The sequence below is a fragment of the Triticum dicoccoides genome, chromosome 5A (assembly GCF_002162155.2).
Source record: "Triticum dicoccoides isolate Atlit2015 ecotype Zavitan chromosome 5A, WEW_v2.0, whole genome shotgun sequence".
NCBI lineage: Eukaryota > Viridiplantae > Streptophyta > Magnoliopsida > Poales > Poaceae > Triticum > Triticum dicoccoides.
Window position 1 is genome coordinate 608,682,475 of NC_041388.1, and position 15,079 is coordinate 608,697,553.

Genomic DNA, 15,079 nt, shown 5'->3' on the forward strand with positions numbered 1-15,079 from the left:
GAGCATATCACAAACACCATACAGATAGAGGCTTTTTGCCTAATTAGTTAATTAACAACATAAATGAACAAATATACTGGGTGAAGTATGTGTCCATCACCCCTCTGTCTAATACTCATCGCAAGCACCAAAATAAATTATCTTAGTTCTATACAGAAATCCCAACTGATGAAGCTAGCATAACTTCCAAAAGTCGTTCTTGACAGGAATTCCCGTACTACTAACCTGAAAAAAGAAAATCTAAAAAAGATTACTAAAATTCAGAAACAATCAATTAACCAAAAGAGAAGTTTTCTCCAACCAGATATCTTTTTCTAATTACCAACAAAGAATCAATTATGTCCTTGTTAAGCCCAACTGGCGAAACGAGGATAAATTCCAAAAGCCAGTCTTGGCAGGAACTCCTAAACCACTAACCTGAAAAAAGCATATCCATATAGAGATGAGAACCGAAAAACCCTTAGCCAAAATTAGTAGCAAAATTGTACAAGTACCTCTTTTCTAACATAATAACACAACCATCACCTTTTGGAATTGATAAATAACACATGCAAGATTTCACGTTTGGAAAGGACCATTGGCTCTAATACAGGTTGATTTTGTGCATCTTAGTGTTCCAATAATAGCTGAAAAAAGGTCAAACATTGATCAATTTGTTCTATCGCTACAAAAAGTAATGTCGTTCTTCTATGATACTCAAAAACTAAAGACTTCAGTTGTGACTATCCATAAATAATAAGTTGTAGGCCATAAATAAATGAAATGTAGTGCTTGTCATGTGAAATGGCAAGTGGAAGTTATTTATATTCAAAGCCGGGAAAAAATCCTGAGTATTGTGGTGACTAAATTAGCTACAGGATATGACCAAGCTACCACATTAGTGTATGCCTAAAGAATACATCTGAAAAGAAAGGATGATGAAGTCAAGTGTGACATACTAAATCCTGTGTGGATAGTATATACATACTCTTCACAGTGCAATGTACTGTATATTTAATATCATGTATTCAGCATATTAGTACCCTATAAGGCTAACAAACCTACATTAGATTTCTCTAGTAAGCAGATTTTGCGAAGCTTCTTAAAAAAGTGATAATGCCTCAATGCTGAGCGCCCTACTTTCGGCAACCTTGTTCAAAGAATTAAAAATGAGTCATTTTACTTCTATATAGGAGAGAGCAACCTTGTTCAAAAAATAAAAATGATTCATTTTACTTTCATAGGAGAGAGAACTATCACAAAAGGAACAATACATACCTGAAAATAATGTAGTACTGCAATAATCATCAAGCTGTAGCATTTCCTCTGTATGTCAGCTATTCAACATATCATGTGTTTATTTCTTTTAACATCATGTGAAATTAAACCAAAATTACTTCCATCGAGAAAAATGCAACACAACGTCAAGGAGAGATCAAGAATAAATATACCATGGTATACTGAAGAAAAGATGCAGGTTCTAAATTCCTTGCACATTCATGCAAGGAGCTAGACACCCAAATTTTTGTCCTCACCACAGACCTGCATGCAATACCTGAACATTCTTCTCAGATTAAGAATCTGTACCATATGCACCAACTTTAGATCTGAAATTCTAGTACTAATAACTCATCTACCTGTACAAAGAAACCACGCAGATCAGAGGAGAGGAAAGGCAGATGCGATGCGTACCTTTGCAAGAGCGCTGCAGCGGAGGGACGGCCGTCGGGCGGATAGAGGGGACCGGCAGCCGGGGCCGAAGCTGGGGAAGGCCAAGGGGAGCCGATTAGGATGGAGAGCAACAGGGCAGCGAGCTATCCGCTGCCAGCTGCAGGTGTGTCACCTTGGATCACGCAAAGGCCACCGCTGTTTATCTGCCTTCAGGCCAGGGGGGCGGAGCCGAGGAAGATCCATGGGAGGCAGGGAGCCGGAGCCGGGGAAGATCCATGGGAGGCGATGGTACATGGCTCTCCCGATTCATGTTGTAGCCTGTGCGCACCTCTCAGCCGGCCAGCCGGAGCGGCGACGTAGCGCGCCATGGGATCTCGGCTGGAGGGCAGCATCGGGAGAAGAGATGGGCGTATTGGTGAGGAGCGGTCTGGGTGCAGCGGTAACTGGAGAGACCCACGCTACGGGGGGCTTTTTATACGCACATAGGTTGACAGAGCCACGACACGGGATTGAGCTAGAATTTTCGGGAGAGACAGAGATAGACCGGTCAAAGCGGTGGAGGCAAACGTGGCGAGGTGCATGGCGCAGACCTGCATGCCCATACGGAGACGCGTCGAATGAAGGAAACCCAGGAAATATAGAATAGGCACGTCAGCTTGACCATGCAAACCGGCCAGTCAAACAAATATAAAAAGCAAAGGAACTCTCCCTTACGATGAGCTGAACAGGTGAAGGTAAACAAGGGCTGCACCTGCACACGCGTCACTCAAAGAAACATGGTAAAAATAATTCCAAAAAACCAGAAAAAAGAAACCCTTACGGACCTAGTCTTCTTAGTATGTTGAACTGCGTTGTTGAGTGCAGTGCATAGGCTCTTTATAAATTGCTCAGTAGGCAATCAACGTGGCACATGTGGGGGCTGTGAGAGTTGTGAATGGCATCGGTCTTGTCATACTTATGAGCAGGAGCACGGGCCACATTACTCTTCATGCCACTCTGAGCAGCCGAGATGTTGACTGCTGCTTGAATCCTGAGATTGATTTCCACGTTGTAATAGAAGGGAGGCCTGTTTGAGTTCCTGTATGAAAGGGTAAATAAGAAGGGGCATGTTTTCATGGTAGTTGTTGAAGGTGTTGGTCAGGAGTTGATTACCCGGACCGATGACCAGAACCAAGAGTAGGATGAGTATGTTAAGGGCATCTCCAGCCACGCCCCCAACAGGGCCCCCCGGGCCACTTTTTCGGTGCCGGCGCCGAAAAAACGACCCAGTCGCGCCCTCAGGACGCCGAAAATTGCCGGTTCGGACCTTTTTTCCGCCCGGCGGTCACAGGCCGAACCCGGCGCGCTGGGGAGCAGTTGGGGGCTCCGGCGCTAGGGAAAAGCACGCCTGGGGAAAAGTCAAGGTTTTCTTCCCCCGACTCGCCTCGCACCCCCCGCGCCCTCGGCCACCACTAGCTATATCCCGGCGACGGCCGCCTCCCTACTCCGCTAGATAGCCATTCCCCGCCGGAAAATAGCAGCGCTTCACCGCGGCAGCCCCTCCCACAGCAGCTGGGCGTTTCCGGCCGCGGACGCGTGGTTTAACGGCGGGTACACGCCCACCGAGCGCAAGGTGTTCGGCTTTTTGCTTGTCTCGGCGATGGACTCGGATGAGGAGGAAGAGCTCGCCGCGCTGCTGGAGGAGGAAGCCGCGGCCGACGTCCAGGAAGAAGAGCATCTCATGGTGCTCGCCGCCCTCGCCCAGCTGCTGGTGAGCAATGAAAAGCCGCGGCGAGGTGGCTCGGCGCCGGGGCGGGTGAAAGCAAAGAACCGGCATCGTCTCCAAGGCTACTGCATGCTCTACTCCGACTACTTCGCCGATGCTCCACTTCATGGCGAGAGAACATTTCGGCGCCGTTATTGGATGAGCTGAAAGCTCTTCCTCAGGATTGTGAATTTCATCCGGGAGTTCGACAACTACTTCAAGTGCAAGATGGATTGCACTGGCGCTCTTGGATTCACCTCCATCCAGAAGTGCACGACAGCGATGAGGATGCTTGCATATGGAGCTCCCAGTGATTCACTCGACGACTATGGGCGCATGGCCGAGTCCACTAGTATAGAGTGTTTCTACAACTTCTGTCGGGCAGTGGTGGCAGTGTTTGGGCCACAATACTTGAGAACACCCAATGCGGAAGACACTGCTCGGATCCTAGCCCAGAATGCAGCAAGAGGATTTCCTGGGATGCTTGGAAGCATCGACTGCATGCATTGGAAATGAAAGAATTGCCCATTTGGTTGGCAGGGGATGTACAAAGGCGCCAAAGGCAGTTGCAGTGTGGTGCTTGAGGCGGTAGCCACACAGGACCTTTGGATTTGGCACTCCTTCTTTGATATGCCAGGAACTCACAATGACATCAACGTGCTGCAGTGCTCTCCTGTTTTTGCCAAGCTCGTTGAGGGCCGTTCTCCTCCGGTGAACTTCGAGATCAACGGGCACCAATACAACAAGGGGTACTATCTAGCTGACGGCATCTATCCGAGATGGTCGACATTTGTGAAGACGATCTCAAACCCTGTGGCAGGAGGCAAGAACGCCTGGTTTGCGAAGCTTCAGGAGGCTTGCAGGAAGGATGTCAAGCGGGCATTTGGTGTGCTCCAATCTCGATTTGCTGTTGTTCGGTACCCCGTTCAGACCTGGTCCAAAGATCAAATGTGGGAGATTATGACTTGTTGTGTCATCTTGCACAACATGATCATCGAGAGCGAGCAAGAAGACCCAGTGTTTGACACTGAACCATACTACAGGCAGGGTCCTCTAGCCGAAGTTGATCACCAGCTACCGGCAACTTGGACTGCCTATCTCAGTATGCGTCAAGAGATCCGAGACCCACAGGTGCATCACCAACTGCAGAAAGATCTGATTGAGCACCTATGGAGGCTCAAGGGGGACGCCGTGTGATGAAATACGAGTTTTTATTTGTTGAACTATATAATTTATATTGAACTATTTGTTGTTGTGCTATTTTGTTGAAGTATTTGATTTTTCTGTGATGAAATATGTGATAAGAAATAATTGTGTTGATAATTGAACGCCGAGACACGGCGAAACCACGCCAAATATGGGCCTATTCTCGCCCATATGGGCCGTTTATTCGCCGAAATTGGGCTGCAAAATGGGCCAATTTCGGCGCCGGGAGGCGAGCTGGGTGCGACGACTGGGCGCAAAACTGCCCCCGGCGCCGATTGTATCGCCGGCTCGCCCCCAGGGGGCGATTTTTATGCGTCCTGGGGGGGGGGGGGCAACGGCTGGAGATGCCCTAACATGTTGTTCCTTGACGTTGGCCTTCTTCTATAAAGTTTACATGCAACTCTCCTCCATGGTTAAAAAACCAATTTCATTTTGTTTCTTTGACGGTTACTCATTTCTCTTACCGTTGTTGTATCAAAACAATTGTATTTTTGTTGATGGCCGCTTGGGCTCATTTTCTAGGAGAATGAGATGTGGGATAATCTACTCTGAAATGCTTGGTTCCCTTCAAACAATTTATAAGCTAACTAATTTTGGCTGCTGCTGCACATGAAACAATTGTACTATGTTGTTGCCATCTTGCCTTTTATGTGAGCTTAAACACACAATCAATTAAAATTTTACTAAGTTCATACTGTATGTATTTGCTCAAACAAAGTTGTTGAAAATGCAAATACTTTTAACGACTACATGATTTTAAATGAGACTCTGCGCCATTTGGCGCAACAGGTCATGTTATACAAATATATTTTTTTAGCGCAATGGGTCATACAATTTTTTTTTCAAATTCAGATTTCGCAATGTGATAAACATATTTTCAATATAGCATGGTTTAACACATGGGTTTTCTGACTACCAATATCGAATATGTCCTTGCAAAATGAAACAATTTTCATCGACAACATGGCTTTAGCGGGTCTCTGCGCCATTTGGCGCAACGGGTCAACTAGTTGTATCAATTGGAGCTGGAGCTATGTCGCGACCCGTCTTAGGAGCTGCAGGCTCGGCAGGCCCGGAGGATGGATCAACAATGTGACTGATCAGACTGAGGCCAGTTACCTGTAAGAGTCAGTAGCACCATCCTGAATTAAGCTAGACATCAGGATCATCCATCAGGCTGCTAGGATCAGCATTATATGTGTTCCATCGGAGTGTCCATCTCTTGTCCAGTTTCAGTTATAACTAGAGAGTGCTGAGGGCCGGTCACTGTGGAGTTCAGAGACACGGTTGAAGTGTCATATCCTATTGGGGCCAAGCCGAAACCATGACCCCAAGGTCCATATCCAGGAGCGAGATGGCCAAGCACATATGACACCTGATTGGCAACATTCAGCGGGAGCAAGCTGAAAAAACAGACGTAAAGGGGTTTCCTTGGAAAGAAAAGGTTGCATGTATACCAGTGTTCACAAAACTAACAGTTACAGTCCTCACTTGATACTTGATTGAGAATCTCGTGAGCTACTGGGTTGGAAGCAAGTGATGCGTTAGCTTGTTGAGGAGCCAGCGAGGCAAACAGAGGAATTGTCTGGAGATCTTCAGGGGGCACGGCACACTAGAGCTGGAAGAAGAGTGTTCGGAAATAGACCCATTCCACACAGTATATGTGCTTCTGCAGTTCTGAATGTGAACGTTGCTGTCATGAGAACGATTGGTTGCTGACGGTGCTGCCGTGCTGTCCGCTAAAAATCAAGCGGCCCGAAGGCGGGCAACCGCGGTGGCCGCTAAAAAAGCTGGCTTCCGCTTTGGTGTTTGGCGGGCAGCCGCCTGCAACCTCAGATGCTGCAGATGAACAAAGAATCAAAGATGAGATCACGGAGAACAAGATTAAGGCTTACCTCGATATGTACGATAAGCCTCTTTCTTCGCACCGATCCACGCTTTGGCGGGTGTCGACAAAATGGCAAACTTGTTAATGATAGTCCATGATCCCTTGCTCATGACCAGCGGCTGGTGGTTTTGGGATTCGGCTCCCTTGTATCTGGCTCAGACAATGTTCCCTGATGTTATGCATGCCGTCCGAATATGTCCATCTAAACCTTACCCCCAGGCTCTAGTCTTCCTTTTTGTGCTTTTACTTTATGTATTCCAGTTCTCGCCCAGTTTTCCCTCAGTTAACTAGGCAACTTTCCTCTTATATGAAAAGGGCAGAGCTCCTGGCCTTGCCTCATCAAGTATTTCAAAACAAAAAAAACTAGTAATAATTGCACTTTTATGGCTTTCAACGCGGCGTAACCTTTTCACCCATAGTATAAAGGTTTGGTCCAGGTTTTACCAGTGCCACATATTTTCATTAATATAAACAAGGTGGGCCAGGGAGGACAGCTCAGTTTCTACATTATTTTTCGTTACATGATTTACAGCTAGGATAGTTGAGTTTCTACATTCTGGCATAAACACATGCTACATCACAGGAAATCCCATACTGGGATGGTGTACTGGCCTTGATCCGTGGTCTGGTGGCCCAGCTGAGGATTACTGCTAAGAAATTGCAATGACTGGATATCTGGAGGGGGAGCCTGCACCAAAACACGACGAAAACTAGATATCATCATTTTGCCTTCTTAAAAAAATTAGCCAACAAGGTGTTGAATGAGCTCATGCTATGTAATGCTGATTACAGTCACTTGACCGACTACATCAACTACTCCCTCCGTTCGGAATTACTTGTCGCAGAAATGGATGTATCTAGATGTATTTTAGTTCTAGATACATCCATATCCGAGACAAGTAATTCCGAACGGAGGGAGTACATGAATATCTCCCATGGAGAGAACTTGTTATAGAGGGGTATGTAAGGATATGAAATCAATGCTCACTTAAAAGTCCTACCCTAGCAACTGTTGAAGAAATAATTGGAGTAAAATCCCATGAGAAGGACAACACAGGTGTAACCAACCATAGAGTAATGCACAAATGTAGAATCACCTGGTGCATTTGAGGACCGCCATGAAAGGGTGATTGTTGTAGATGAGGTTGCTGAAGATGAACAGGTGATTGTTCCTGCATCTATCGACACACCGATATGTAGTGACAGCAAAGTATAAATTGTATTGCTTTTTCAAGAAATTAAAAAATGTCCATTACCTGCCCAAATGGCGTCATGCCAGAAAATCCTTGAAGAGAATTAAGACCAAACTGCTGTGTAACATATGGTGCCTGTTTCGATAAAGCTATAATATATCAGACTTAACTACAAACTACAATATTCATCATCTTATCTGTTCATCAAAACAGGGGTGTATGGAAAGAGAAGTAGAAGGAAATATAAGTTTTACCTGCATTATATGATTTGGGGCAAGGAACTGGTTGGTTGGAGTACTCATGTGATTCGGGATGTCATTCGATATTGTGGGAGCAAGAACCCTAAGTGGGAGTTCAGCCTCCTCAGGCTCCACTAGACCTGCAACAATTTAATAAGATCAGACACTGATCATGTATTCACGTTCAATCCAGCATGGAGCAGCTTAGGTGATGAACATACCTTGTCTACCTTTTTTCTTTTTACTTGATTCAAGAGGACTTTGCTGCTGGCGACGATTCTCTACATTTTTATTTTTCTTACTACTTGCTCTGCGAGGTTCACTGTTGCTGGTATCATTCTGAGGCAAATTTGGCTGTTGACTTCTCATGATAGTGCTTAAGGAAGGCTTGTCATGCAACTTTGCTTGCAAAAGAAGCTCAACTTGCTCCAGGAGCTGATCATATTGGCTCTCCATAAATCTCTGACCTTCAATGTTTTCTGCAGCCTTTGCTGCCACTTTATATAAAGTTCGATACAGCGAATTGTGCCGTTTAGACACCGTGAACTTGGGATCTTCATCCACAGCAGCAAAACCGAAGTTCTCCTTTGGAGATTCACTCTGAGCATCCTTTCGCCATCTTTTCAAAATATATTGTGGTGGAAGTTCTTTGATATTTTTTATCTCAAGAACTTTCAGTACATGGCAACATGGAAGGCCTACGAATTCAAACTTCTTGCAGCTACAAACGACCATATATTCTGATGAGTCAAATCTAACAAAATGGACTTGAGGTCTGTTTTTGACAGTTACCTCATACTCGGATATTGGTCCAATTTCACCACAGCAATAAACCATGCAGGACAAGACCAGTTCAAATTCTAACCTGAACATCTCAAACAGTGCAGGAGTATATGTATTAGCAGCTTGCCAGAGTAACCGCAGAGGTGGTACCCTCTGTGTCATTTGAACTCCAAGGTAGTCAGCTTGTTGTTCAGCTAGACGTTTCTCCTCCAAAAATTTATCATATCTGTTGAAGAAGTATGGAAGATCTATTTCTGTTTTAAGAACACCTGTCAGGATGGCATCCATGTTATCACTTCGGAGTGTGGCTGCAATATCTGCACAGAATATATCACGCCCATAAGGCAAAGCCCATCTTTCTCTATCCTCATACAATTTACTTAGCCACTTGTTGTCTTTCAGATTGTACTTCGCCAAGAGGATTTCCCAGCTAGACAAGAAGTCCCCCTCCTCCTCATAGTCATACAAAGACCGACTAAAATCATGGGCAAAAGTTTCCGAACCTTGGAATGTATCGCTTAGTACCTTGGTGGCATTTTGATATAAATGCAACAGTGAGAAGCGATGGGCAGTCCCTGGCCAAGCAGAAGCAACTGCATCGCTTATTGCTGTAGAGCGATCAGTCAAAACTGTTCTTGGCTGCTTACCGCTCATAGCAGACTTGAAAGTTTCAAACAACCACTTGAAGGATTCGACTGATTCATCATAAATAAATGCTGTACCAAATATGGTTGGCTCCTTATGATGGTTAACTCCAATGAACAATAACAAAGGCCTACAATAATCACTTGTGCTATACCTTGTGTCAACACATACTACATCACCGAAGTAGTTAAAGTCCATCACTGATTTAACATCTGCCCAGAATACATTTCTGAATTGGTCGTCTTCATCCACTTGAATGGAACAAAAGAATGAAGGATTCTTGCCTTTCATCCTCTGTAAATATTCAGAAATTGCCTGAGCATCGCCTGATTGCATATCCTTCGTGTGTCTTGTCCTTACGTAATTTTTATAATCATTTGGTATCAAAACAACTTTTGGTGGATCCGGAGGCTGCTGTAACTTTGCTAATAACTTCTGTGATCTAAGAATCTGAATGTCCACCAAGGGAGCTTCAAGATCATGATTATGATCAGCCACATACTCAGTCACAACATATTTGCCGCTAGTAGTGATTCTAACAGTCATGTGTGCTTCGCAGCCAGTTCTTATTTCTGCCCGTTGTTTCTTTGGCTCAGCAGTAACACTTTTAGGACGGAAGCCCTCTTTAGAACATACATAAGACCGAGACCTCGTAACATTATTTGCTGTTTTCTCAGAGCATCCTTTTCGGACATTGAATCCTGCAGTTCCAGCATAGCTGACATAAAACTCATAGGCCTTGTCTTCATTCAGGAAAACCATACCAACTTTTGGTTCTCCTCCAGGCCCAGCTACTACTTCAGTTTCTGGATCCTGTTCCGCTTCAACTATTTCATCTTCTTTACTCTCAGGCTGGACAATAGGGAAAACAATCATACATGTTATAGTGAATGGCCGTTTCAAATATGCAAATGTAATAATTCATATGGAAGAAATGGTGTAAACTCACAGAATTCATTATTCCCTTTCTATGTTACATAATAGAAGAAAAATATTATATCAAAAGATTCATACAGAGAACTCAAACAAGTATCTCCTATGCAACACTTGCAGAGAAAAAGTCAAACATATCATTACAATTGAACATTTTGCACAAAAGCTTACCTTCTTTTCATTTTTAAGATTTTGCTTCTCAAGACGTTTTGAACGCCTTTCTGACGGCTGCCAAGAACAAGAATAAGAAAGCATAAAAATAATGAGATAAATGTCACAGAAATGCTTCACATTTACTCTGAAAAAACTAATACATGGAGGCAAGTTAACGCTTGTTGATTCGAATAATTTGCACATTCATGAGACGAGATACAGCAGGTCAGATAAATTAGAATTGTGTTAGCATACAAGAGTTGCAAAGTGGAGGTAAGTACAAACCACCCACAAATCACATAAAATTAGTTCAGCGAAGGCAACAAGAAGAGCTACAGATAATCTGTTGAAACCAGCCCCATAGAAGTTAAGAGTTATACATCAATGAAATGCGGAATACAGGTACATAGTGAACATTTTCTTCTATAAAATTAAGTTTATTAGCAACAGAAAGTGGCTACACAAATGAAGTAACAACACATATCTGTCATGTGGGGCAGAATGTATGGCGCAGGCACAATGATAAGGACAGGCAGCCTACTGCTTGATCCTCACGATAGCCTAGGGGATCCCCGTATCAATTAGTTTCCAAGTTTGTTAGTGCTTGCCTTATATCGTAAGCCTTCCTTTTACCCCAGCCATCTATATTCTAGCTATGTAAAGCTATCAATAAACAGAAAACGAGATTAGGCTCCAACCCTAAGCACATGACAATATCTTCCATAGAAAAGGTGCCAATTTATTTGCCAGTATGTATGAGACTGCAGTCGGTTGTAGCTTGTGAGTCCTGACAGTGAGATGACAATTAGACACCAACTGAGTGCTACCATTTTTCTTTCATTGGATAACTAACCACCCACTTAATGGAAACTGCTAACAGCGAAAGAACACAGTGATGCAGCGCATTCGCAAATACAAATATTGCTGATATGCAAGCAAAGTTACCAGCGGTCCGTCGCTTGACAGAAATCTACCTCCATCACCACGCTTACGCCTTTCCGCCAAAGCTTGGCATGAGACAATCTAAAATGGACAAGAACACATACTTACCAAATAAGCAAAGGATCATACAATATTATATTTATATCTACGATTACTTTCAGTTGATATAGGGCCGATTACCCAGACACTTGAACATTCTAACATATGTTTATGTCCTGATATATGCAACACACATTGGTAAAAACAGGCCATAAATATTGATGTGCCAGGTATATAACCTTTTTTCTGAAATGAGCAAGTATGTGGGCCTCATTGTAGCAATGAGGCCTACTTACATCGTATTCTACAGTCCACAATCCACATAATACAGTATTGCAAATCATGATATATTCTATATCACCATCACAACAAACAGCAAGGTGGAAGTGATTTACCTTGGCAGGCCTGCCCGAGGCAGGTCTGCTCTGTCGCTTCGAGAGATACTTATTAAGTATCTTCTTTCTCTCATCAACAGCGCACTGCGACGCCATCACACCAAGGTCCGTCGACACACATGCCTGAAGGGCATTATCCTCTGTAACAGCCTTTCTCGGCCTCCCCCTCCCTCTCTTTTCCTTGACCTCCACCTCCTTTTCCATTTCACCCTCATGAGCATCAGAATTAGCATCGTCGCCGTCACCGAGGTCATGGGCACCATCCTGTGCAGCATCCTCCACCTCAACATGTTCCTCCTCCAGTTCGACGACAGACTCAACATCCTTCTCCACAGCATCCTTCTTATCCCCACCTCTCCCCAAATTCTCCGTACTAGGTACTGCTTGCCCATTCCCTGTGCCTGCTGTTGCGACACCCTTCTCCACCGAGTTCTTCACCTTGATCACCGGCGTGCTCTTCTTCCCGGGCTTGCGGCCCCTCTTCTTATGCGCCCCAACCTTCCCTTCCCCTTCCCCTTCCCCCGCGGCACCCTCCTCCACCTCCTTCGGGGCTGCCGAATCCTTGGCTTTGTTACCCTTCCTGTAGGAGTAATTGCCTCTGCAGCAGAGGAACCGCTGCATGATCATGCCCCCCGTGCCGGCCGAGCGGCGGTTGGAGCCGGTGCGCGCCTTGAACCCGGCCCTCTCGCCGTAGCCGTAGTAGAAGCCCTTGGCGTCCTGGACGGAGTCGAACTCCATCCCTAGCTCCGGCGCGGCCGCGGCCGCGGAGGGGGCAGCCTCCCCCGTAGCCGCCGCTTCCAGCACGTGGTTGTGCTCCACCACCAGCTTGGACACCTTCCACTTGCCCTCATCCCCGCCCACCCCGCCGTCCTTCCTCACCACCTCCATCATCGCCCTGCACCGTTCGTCGGGCGGTCCCGCGGGCGCTGGCGACGCCTCCTCCTCGCTGGCGGGGCCGGCCTGGCGGAGCGAGAGGTAGCCGCGGGAGAGCGGCTCGCCGGGCTCCGCCGGCGGGGGCGGATCGGAGGAGCTCGCGGGCGGCCCCAGCGGCGGCGGCGCGTCGGCCATGCTCGGGGCGGGGGTTTGGGCGGGGTTTGAAATGGCGCGGGTTTGGGCGGGGGCGGGGGATGGGGTGGGGGTGGAGATCGGGTGTGGGGAGGAGGCGTCTTGCCCTGGCTGCGGCGGCCGGCGGGAGTGGGGGACGGGTGGGTGGGTGGATGCGGAGAAGGGTGTGGGTGTCAAAGGCTGCGCGCACGGGCGTCGGCTCCCTGGCGCGTGGGGTCAGGGGCGGCGTGGCCCAGGTGTCATCGGGTGTGAGCCTGGAAGCGAGTGTGGCGCTAGGGGGCCGCCGATGGGGCTCCTGGTCGGCGACCTGAGGAGGGAGACGGTGTGGCGCCTCTGAGCGCGCGACGCGTGGCCCGCCACGGTAGGGGATTGGCATGCCGCAGGTGGGCCGACGATGTCAGTGCACACATTTTTATCACGATCGTCTACGAATTACTCCCTCCGTTCTACTCCCTCAGTTCCGAATTACTTGTCACATGTATGAATGTATCTAAATGTATTTTAATTCTATATACATCCATTTCTGCGATGAGTAATTTAGAACGAAGGGAATATAATGTAAGATTTTTTTACACTAATATAATGTCAAAAAACGTCTTACATCATGAGACTAAGAAAGTATGATCGTTATTACCGATGTGGAAAGGGAAAGAAAATACGAGTTCCTCGTGCAACCTATATGCACTTTGGAATTATTATCATTGCTAGAGGATTGAGATAGGAAGTAGAGTGACAACCAGTGTAGTGCACAAACGGCAGTTTTCGATTCGCATGAAGAAAAAAAATCACTGCTCGTATTCCAACGTAAAGAAAATGTAGAAAGGACCATACATGAGATGCGCAAATGGATACACTAGGGACACTTGTGCCCCCCAAAAACAAAGGAATTCTTTGAAGCCTCTGGAATGAACGATCTGATAGATCGTTGTCGGACTCTGTTGTCATTGAATCATCAAAAGGGGAAGAAGATGGTGCTCCCGTTCTACATGTGTTTTCATATGTTGAAACAAACTGCCTTGCTATACATCTGGAGGAATCAAACTTATTCAACATGTTTTCATATGTGTCATAAGTAATTTCCTCCCTAGGCAAGCTGAGAACGTGATCCGGTCAACACGTTTCTTGATGCCGCTCATTCCGAAGAAGTGAAAGTTAGCCCCTGCATGGGCATCTAAGACAAGTTATACACTCTTGCCAAGAGGATCGAGCTTGTGTCTCACAAGTGAAAAGGAACAAGAGAAGCATGTATTTATATATGCATAGCACATAGTGGTAAAGAAGAGTTGCAGGAGGTGAAGAGCTTAGGTGCATATAAATAGAGGAAGTAATGCTCAGTAAATACTCGGCAAGAGACTTGGGCGTGATATGGCACCGTCTCCATCCGGGTTCTCCACCTCCCGCACCTACATATGAAAACCAACCCTCTAGTTGAAGACCGCGGCACATAAATTTGGTGCAGTTCATGTGAGCTAAGTTAACAAAGATCCTCTATAACATTATGCTCTTTAATTTTAAATAGCCCCACATTCAATTGAGATCTGCAATTGAAATTGGGTCATTCAATTTTGATCGCATCAACAATTTCTTGAAACTCTCTTGTTCGACTCTTTTGTACTCATTATGTTTCCTAAATTTTAAGGGGCGGCACAATTAATTGATGTCTGCAATTTATGATTGGGTCAATCAATTTTGATCGGGTCAACAATTTCTCAAGGAGTGCTCCCATTCAATTCTTTTAATTCACTATGTTTCCTAATTTTGAAGCCCCGCCAATCAATTAATGTATTCAATTTGAGATTTGGTTTTATGCTTCAGACTGGGTCAATGATTTTCAAAATTAATCAGTAGCAATCAGCCTTTAAAAATATATCAATCCCGTGCACCCTCCCACCACCTAGAAAAAAAAAGTGCCACATTATGTGAACTATAGAACCAATATAGTCAATGTAGCCACCAACACAATTTTTTTTCACATAAATATAGATTGGTTGGCAAATAACACAAAATCACATCACAAAAGGAGCTATTTACGACGACTCCGTCCGCTCGAATAGATTCAGATAGCTAGCTAGCTAGCTCAGTCCGCTCGAATCGATTCAACTAGCTAGCAGTGGCGGAGGCAGGATTCAAGTATAGGAGGGGCCGAGTACGTATATTGATCGAATCTTGTTGATAATTACTAGTTGCTTCTACTAAAATTGTTG

At 45.5% G+C, this 15,079-nt stretch overlaps 1 protein-coding gene across 3 annotated transcripts; it reads right to left on the bottom strand.

Annotated features, from left to right (window-relative positions):
* Positions 1–6,867: 6,867 nt before the first annotated feature.
* LOC119303357 (protein FAR1-RELATED SEQUENCE 5-like) lies at positions 6,868–12,915 on the bottom strand. Of its 3 annotated transcripts, none has more exons than XM_037580479.1 (8): positions 11,811–12,915; positions 11,380–11,457; positions 10,453–10,509; positions 8,151–10,200; positions 7,936–8,060; positions 7,745–7,816; positions 7,586–7,666; positions 6,868–7,176 (listed from the first exon to the last, which is right to left on the bottom strand). In XM_037580479.1, the coding sequence occupies exons 1-8, from the start codon at positions 12,876–12,878 to the stop codon at positions 7,066–7,068; spliced, it is 3,642 nt and encodes a 1,213-aa protein (XP_037436376.1). In that variant the 5' UTR covers positions 12,879–12,915; the 3' UTR covers positions 6,868–7,065. The 3 variants fall into 3 exon arrangements, with proteins under 3 accessions (XP_037436376.1, XP_037436375.1, XP_037436374.1); XM_037580478.1 differs by having other exon boundaries at positions 7,586–7,660; positions 8,142–10,200; XM_037580477.1 differs by having other exon boundaries at positions 8,142–10,200.
* Positions 12,916–15,079: the final 2,164 nt, after the last annotated feature.

Bases quoted from the DNA above. Each gene is read 5' to 3' on its own strand.
- LOC119303357 (XM_037580477.1), bottom strand. From the start codon at position 12,878: ATGGCCGACGCGCCGCCGCCGCTGGGGCCGCCCGCGAGCTCCTCCGAT. The intron at 10,201-10,452 runs GTAAGCTTTTGT...CCTATTGTCCAG, and splicing joins ATCTTAAAAATGAAAAGAAG to CCTGAGAGTAAAGAAGATGA. The intron at 7,667-7,744 runs GTAATGGACATT...GTGTGTCGATAG, and splicing joins GCATGACGCCATTTGGGCAG to ATGCAGGAACAATCACCTGT.